The sequence below is a fragment of the Muscardinus avellanarius genome (assembly GCF_963383645.1).
Source record: "Muscardinus avellanarius genome assembly, chromosome: 19".
NCBI lineage: Eukaryota > Metazoa > Chordata > Mammalia > Rodentia > Gliridae > Muscardinus > Muscardinus avellanarius.
Window position 1 is genome coordinate 20,159,515 of NC_137805.1, and position 7,704 is coordinate 20,167,218.

At 55.0% G+C, this 7,704-nt stretch overlaps 1 protein-coding gene across 1 annotated transcript; it reads right to left on the minus strand.

Annotated features, from left to right (window-relative positions):
- Nucleotides 1-1,137: 1,137 nt before the first annotated feature.
- VSX1 (visual system homeobox 1) lies at nt 1,138-7,224 on the minus strand (the record flags this gene model as incomplete). Its single annotated transcript, XM_080716451.1, has 7 exons — nt 1,138-1,238; nt 2,631-2,775; nt 3,886-4,009; nt 4,725-4,803; nt 6,123-6,185; nt 6,628-6,762; nt 6,879-7,224. The coding sequence occupies 7 exons, from the start codon at nt 7,222-7,224 to the stop codon at nt 1,138-1,140; spliced, it is 993 nt and encodes a 330-aa protein (XP_080572577.1).
- Nucleotides 7,225-7,704: the final 480 nt, after the last annotated feature.

The window sequence follows — 7,704 nt, forward strand, 5'->3', positions numbered from 1 at the left end:
AATTAAACTGGGCATGCTGGTGCACACTTGTAATCCCTGCTCTTGGGAGGCTGAGACAGGAGGATCACAGGTTCAAGGACAGCCTCAGAAAGTAATGAGACTCATCAACCTAGTGAGATACTGTTTCTAAATAAGAAATATAATTGGGCTAGGAGGTGCAACTCGAAGGTAGAATGCCTCTGGGTTCACAAAAAAAATAAAAAATAAAAAAGTTATTGCCAAACAGGAACATTGAAATGTCCAAGGCCAGGTTCCAGGAAAAGGTACTGTATAAATCATTTAAATATATAGGGTCTTTATTATAAAAACATTTGATTCTTCTAGAAGTTAAAAAATTATGTTTTCTAATTTAGAGTCAGGTGTGGGATTACATGCCTGTAATCCCAGCACTTGGGAGGCTGAGACAGGTGGATCGCAGGTGTGAGGATGGCCTCACCCGCGTGGCAAGACTCTGAGCACCCTAGTAGACCCTGTCTCAAAATGAAAATAAAAATAATTAGGTGTTGCTCCGAGGTGAACTCCCTGTGTCACTCCCCAGTGCTACACACACAAAGGCTTCCAGTCTGAGAGGGCGTGGGAGTTCCCCGTGTCAATTTGTCCTCTTAGGCAAGTGGCCTTGCATTTTACCGGACACCGTAAGAACAGAACTGCGAGTGCTGTCTTGGACCATTTCTGTCTTCTGAAAAATGCCATCAGAATGCACACGCTCCAGCTTCGGAGGCGGGCCCGAGCCTCACGAGGCCCCCTGCTTCGCGGTGGGGCTCGAGCTCCCCGGAGCACTGGCCGCCTGGTGCGCCTTCTTGGTCTCCTGCCGGGCCGGGCTGGAGAGGTCAATGGCCACGTCTTCCAAGACGCTCTCGGGGCTGGAGCTGTCCGAGCCTCTCCGGAGTCCTGCCTGGGTCCCGCTGGAAGCCTCCTCGGGGGGGCTCGACTCCCAGGACCCTGCCAACGTGCCTCCACTTCCTGGTTTCCCCATCGTCCCCGTGGCTTTTTTGTGCATCCCTTGCAAGAAAGGATAGAAAACAGTGAACATAGGTGCTTTGAGAGCTCAGTGACTAAGTACACTTCTTCCCTACCTTTGCCTTCTAAGTCTGGTTGGAACTGACCTTCTGCCTGTCTCTGGGAATGACAGGGGAGTCAGGTAGGTGACCATCGGGGTGAAAGCTGGTATTTGCCAGCTGTCACATCTGCAGAGGTGCCTGTCAGGGTGACTCGGTGACCAAGCACCAGACCCTTTCCTGCATGGCCAAGGTCCTATGGCTGCCAGCAAACACCTCTCCACCTGCTGCTGTGATCACAGGCACGGGGCTTCGCTCCCAGCCTGACCCAGATTTTCTCTCTAGTCTCTTCAGTCCCGAGCAAAGCCAAAGACCCTGTAAATAGCTGGAGTCTCGGTTTCCAGAATAGTAGCTGGCAAGTAGGTGTTCAGGAAGTGTTTGCAGACCAAAAACACCAACTCCTTCCCAGCCTAAGACAGCACCGTGATCCCCCTGACCGGCCTGCCCCCAGGCTGATCTTAGGACTCGGTCCCCCCAGCTCCCCTCCTCACCAGCGCCCAGCTCCAGAGTCTGGGCATCACCTGCAGACGCAAATTTAGCATCCAATTTCTAAGAAACAGAAAAGCTACGTGCAGAACCAGGACCAGGGACCAGAGCTGGGTCGTCTCTGGGTTCCCACTGTTCTGTGTGCCCTGTTTCCAGCTGCCATGTGCCCAAAACTGTATCTTTGTTAAAAAAAAAAAGTCCTAATAGCATTCAACACCTGAGAGACATATCATAGGGTGCAAGGATATTGGTCCACACTCCCTTGGGGGTAAGGGGGACTGAAGTCAGGGGCTCCAACCTCTGAGCTACATACACCACCACCCCCGGCCCTTTATGTTTGTTTGTTTGTTTAGAAACAGGGACTCGGCTGGGAGTGGTGGTACACACCTGTAATTTCAGTACTTGGGGGGCTGAGACAGGAGGATTGCAGTTTTGAAGACAGTCTCAGCACTTAGCAGGACCCTTAGGACTTACCAGGATCCTGTTTCAAAATAAAAACTAAAGTGGCAAGCCGGGTATGGTTGCCCATGCTTGTAATCCCAGCATTTGGGAGGCTGAGACAGGAGGATCTAGGTTCACAAACAGCCTCAGCTAATACTTGGTGAGGCCCTTTGCAACTCACTGAGACCCCGTTTCAAAATAAAAGAATATAAAATAGCGCTGGGAGTGTAAAGGTGGAAGTAGAATGCCCCTAGGCTCCATCCCCAGCATTAAAAAAAAAATGCTCCTGGCTTCAATCAGAGGAGGAGGAGGAAGAGGAGAAGGAAAAGAGAAGATGAGGAGAAAAGATAGAAAAACAGGGTCTAAATTGCCTGTGGTCCTCCTGTCTCGGTCTCCCAAGAACTAAGATTACAGATGTGCACCACCACGGCTTTTACTTCAATCTAAAACTCCAGCCACACATTTACCAGTGCAGTTAGCTCCAGAGGACCCATCCGCCCACTGCCTCCACGTTTCCAGTGAACAAGAAGCCACCGTCCAGATAACCTAAGCCCTGGAACTAAGCAGAAATTAGCCGCGGTCCAGGCTTCACCCTGGACCCGCGTTTGCCGCTTGGCTTTGCAAACGGCCTGCCCAGGAGCTTACCCAGGAGCCAGGGTGCGCAGGCCTCGGGCAGCGGGAGGCAGTGCCGCACCATGGCGCCGTAGAGCCCATACTCGGCCATCACGCTGCTGCCGCCCCAGCGCTTCTCCCGCTTGCGCCACTTGGCCCTCCGGTTTTGAAACCAGACCTGGAGGCAGGAGGAGGGAGCCGCTGAAGGGGAAGGGGTGCGGCCGAGCCCGGGGGGCCCCAACCCCCGCAGACCCCGCGTCTGGGGGACCCTGCGGGCCGACCCGCCTGCGCCCAGGCTTCCCAGGGAGGGAGGGGAAGCGCAGGAGCAGAAAGGGCGGACCACGGCCAGCCCTCCCTTTCTCCCTTCTCTCCGGGATGGAGCAGCGGCTGGCATGCCGCTCTAGCCTCCAGCTGCCTCGTTCCTGAAGGCCGTTCTCAGGAAGACCATCACGTTAGTACAAAGGCTAATTTGGAATATAGTGTAGCTGTTAAAAAGCTGGAGGGGGCTGGGGAGGCAGCAAGAGTTGTGAGCATGAATTTTTCCAACACTCTGTGCCCCGATATGGTGCAAAATTACAATTCACCAACTAAAATACGTGGCAAGCCAGGCGTGGTGGCGCACGCTTGTAATCCCAGCATTCAGGAGGCTGAGACCAAGGATCACAGTTCGCGGACAGCCTCAGCTACTCAGTGAGGCCCTTTGCAACTCAGTGAGACCCTGTTTCAAAATAAAGAATAAAAAAAATAGGGCAGGGGGTGTAGCTTGGAGGTCAAATGCCCCTGGGTTCCATCCCCAGACCCACGAAAAATAAAATAAAATATATGGCAAATTTGGCAAAACGGGCAATTATCTCTGTATATGTGAGTTCACATATGTGCAAATATATGTGTACTCACATGTATTCAGGGAGACAGATCAAGGAGGCACCCGTAGACGGTCACATCAAGCCATGTTGGTGCTTTCTTTGAGAAGTTACGATGGGGAGGAATTTTTCCCCATTGATAAATCTTCATGTAGTTTCTACATGCACACATGTTACCCAAATCTTTGAAAGCGATTTAATGATAAATACTAATAACAGGGGCTGGGGTGTGGCTGAGCAGCAGAGCACCAAGGGGTCAATCACCAGCAACACAAAAACAAAACAACAACCATACAAGGACAAAGGTGTGAGGCTCCAGGACCCTGTGCTGCTTTGAACTAGGTGACCCAGGTCTTGAAGGCAGGGTAAGGGCTGAGCCCTCTGTGAGAAGCGGCTCGAGGGCGCATGGGAAGTGGGCCAGGTACCTGTATTCGGTCTTCAGGGAGCTCGGTCTTCATCGCCAGCCTTTCCCGAGCGTACACATCGGGGTAGTGCGCCTGGCTGAAGGCCTTCTCCAGCTCTTCCAGCTGGTGTGCCGTGAAAACAGTCCTGCAGGACCCAAAATCTGTGGGCGTGCGTCCATGGGGCTTCTCTGTCCTCACCCCAGAGTCACCCCACCTCCAAAAGGTCAATCTCTGGGAGGCCCAGGAAAACAGAACCCTTTAGCTCTTTGAATTTTCTTTCCTTCCTTCCTCCCCCCCCCCTTTTTTTTTTTAGTACTGGGATGGAACTCAGGGACATTCTACTTCTGAACTACACCCCCAGCCCTATTTTTTGTTTTTTATTTTGAAACAAGGTCTCCCTGAGTTGCAAAGGGTCTAAGTAACTGAGGCTGGCGACAAACCTTCATCCCTTGCCCAGCCTCCTAAATGCTGGGATTACAAGCGTGCACCACCACACCCGGCTCTCTTCCTTCTTTTGATCTTTATTTCTGTTTCTTTGTGTGTATGTGTGTGTGCTAGAGAAGGAACCCACATACACTACCACTGAGCTACAGCCCCAGCCTTCAGCTCTCAAGAGTTCCATGAACTCGTTCAGACAAGATCCACTTTACAGACCCACAAAATCATGTCTTTAAACTGGCACAAAGGTTGTCCTGTGGCTCCTGAAATTGCAGGGTATCCATGCGACGGCTGCCGTGCCCTGCCTATCACCAGTGAGGAGGCCTGCAGACCTGCCCCAACACTGCCTCAACGCTCATGCTGGCCCCACGGCGTTAGGGCTGTGTCTGAGGAGAGCCATCAGAAAGGACAGCCTGGCCCACCTGTGCCGCCGCTTCTTCCTCTTGCCCAGGGTGGGGGATGCCTTCAGGTCACCCCGGACCTCAGATGGACTGTCCTCATCTGCCAACACAAGAGAAGGAGAGGACCAAAGGGTGAGCACACTTTCACTTTATTTCCTGGATTTTAATGTGCGGGTTGAGACTGTGAAGCAGTTAGGACACATTTAAGGACAAGAACTAGCATCTGCAGTGCTTCCTGGATTCCAGGCACCGCAGGTGCCCACATGTTATCTCAATTGCTTTTGGTAAATTAAAAAAAAAAAAACCTGGGCACAGTGGTACACACCTGTAACCCCACTACCTGGGAGACTGGACAGGAGGATTGAAGATTTGAGGCCAGCCTCAGCAACTTAGTGAGACCCTATTTCAAATAAAAAATAAAATAGAGCTGGAATATAATTCAGAGGTAGAACACTCCGGGACTCAACCCCCAGTACCTCCCCCCAAAATGCAGCTGCTCTTAGATCGCATTTTTAGAGATAAGGAAACCAAGGCGAGAAATATGAAAGAACTTGCGTGAGACACAACGCTGAAGCTGGGGTCCAAGTCCCAGCCTGTGTGGAGCAAAGCCCTTGTCCATCCACTGCAGCCGTGCCCCCATCTTCCAGCTGCACCCCTCTCTCTGCCCCACCTCTGCGCACTCCTCACAGGGGGACTGGGCTTTGTGACACCGGGGCCCTCGTTAGAACAGAAGCTAGCCTGATGTACCAACCCATGACCCCCGAGCTAGGGGCCAGGAGACTCATTTTTCCGTGTGTGCCCCAGTGATTTGTAGATGCGCTGGAGACAGCAAGAGCCAGGTCACATCAAAAGACCCAGATGGAAAGAAGGTTGTCCTATTCGTCCTTTAAAGATGAAGCTGGGCATGGTAGCACAGACCTGCAATCCTGCTACTTGGGAGGCTGAAACAGGAGGATTGCAGGTTCATGGCCAGCCTCAGAAATCTAGCAAGGCTCTCTGCAACTTAGTGAGGCCCTGTTTCAAAATTAAAAAAAAAAAAACTAAAATAGGGCTGGGGGTATAGCTCAGAGGTAAACTGCCTCTGAGCTATAAATAATAAACGAATATGTAAAAGTAATTGTCTCAAAATATTTCTTTAAAAGAATGAATAAAGCAAAAATAATGCCAGTCGTGCTCCTGCACCAGTCAGAGCACTGGAAATCGTGTGCTCCGGGTTCCACAGCTAGGGCATGCCGTGCAACCTGGGGACCACAGGCAGTGTGGTCAGCAGGCACCTGAGCTGGGCCCGTCAGGCTGCCCTGCTGTACATGTAAGATGTGGGAGCCTTGGCACTCCAAAACAGGCATGGTTTTACGTAGATGGCATGGAAAGTGGCATCTGTGTGTATATTGCTTACGTACAGGACCTGAGCACACTTACCTGCTGCCGCTTCCGTCTGAGGTGGGGGATCTTCCGCCCACATGTAACTGCCTGGTGCTCTTTCTGTGGGACGGCCCTCAGAGGAGAGGGTCCAGGCGGACTTTTAATTTTAACTTTCATTTGTCCATGCCCCACAGGAGAAAGCTCTCACCATATGAAGGTGGCGTTTGAGCTTTTAATGCAAAACTAATAGAGGTTTCGTTTTACCTTATCAGGAAGGGAAGTCCTGTTAGGGCTGGAGGCCTTGCCTCCGACCACGCTCCCTCTTACTATCAGGACCCGCGATGCTCCTGTTTTACCTGGCTGCCCGGGTGCTCTGCTTCAGGCTCTAATGATCCGGTTTCCCTAGGCTCACGTTTTCTTGTGTAATTCTCCACCCCACCCCACACCTCAATTTCTTGCCCTGGTCCTGTATGGAATTCCACCCTTCCCTCTCTTTCCCCATAATACGGCTCCACCTCTTGAGAAAATAGGTGGGCCCCGAGTAACCGCTGAGTGTAACTACGAGAAACCAGCGAGGGCGTCGTCTTCACGGGGCGCGCGGCCGGGGTGCCCGGCAGGTGCCCTTTCAGCACCGGAGCGGCGGACAGCTCCAGGCTCCACGCCCTGCGGTCCGACCGCAGGACCTCGCTGGACCCCGCTAGCCCGGCCACTCCCCGGGGTCCCGTCCCCCCCTTCCCCTGGAGCCGGCGGCGCCGGACGAGCTCGGGAGGGGTGCGGGCCCGGGGCCGGCGCGAGCTGGGCGGGGGGCGTTACCCTGGCCAGGCTGGGGGCCGCGGGCGTCGGGGCGGGCGCGGGCCGGGCTCCCTGGCGTCCAGGCGCCGTCGCTGCGCTGCGGGCGGCCGGGGGCGGCGGGCTGGGGCCCCGCGGGCGGCAGGGGCGGCAGGGCCAGGTCGGCCAGCAGCAGGCGGGGCGCGCACAGCAGCCCCAGCCCCAGCCCCAGCGGGAGGGCCCCGCAGGAGCCGCCCGGCCCCGGGCAGGCGGGCGCTGGCCGCTCGGCCTCCAGGCCCAGCAGGTCGGTGATGGCGAAGCCTCGGGGCCGCGGCCCCGCCAGCGCCCCGCTCCCGGCGCGTCCATCCGAAAGCGCGTCCCGTCCGGTCATCTCAGCGGCGTGGCCAGACCAGGCGAGGTCCTCCCTCCGCGAGGATGCTCCCAGGAGGAGCTTTATAGCGCCGGCTGCCCCCACGCGAAGGCTGAGGGGGGGGGGCTTCAATCCAATCAGCAGGCCCTCCCCGGCCGCCGCCCAGCTGCAGGCTCCTCACTCCTTCCCCGGCCTCCCCCAGCTGTCCCCTTGCCCACCCCCATCCCCCGGGAGGGGAAGCAGAAGAGACAGCACTCCCTGACTCCCTGGCCTGCCCGACCTCCAAACGGGCAAGCTCCACGTCCTAGACCTGGGGAGGCTCCACTCCCGGCCACAGGAGCCCTCCTGACACCTCGCAATCACCAAGCAGGCCTAGAGACTTAGGTCCCAGTCCACCACACCCCACCACTACTGCCCTCCAGCCCACCTCCTGAGCCTTAAGTAAGGCCCACAAAGAGCTCCGAGGGGCAAAGAATGGAGAGATGGTGATCTATCCCTAGC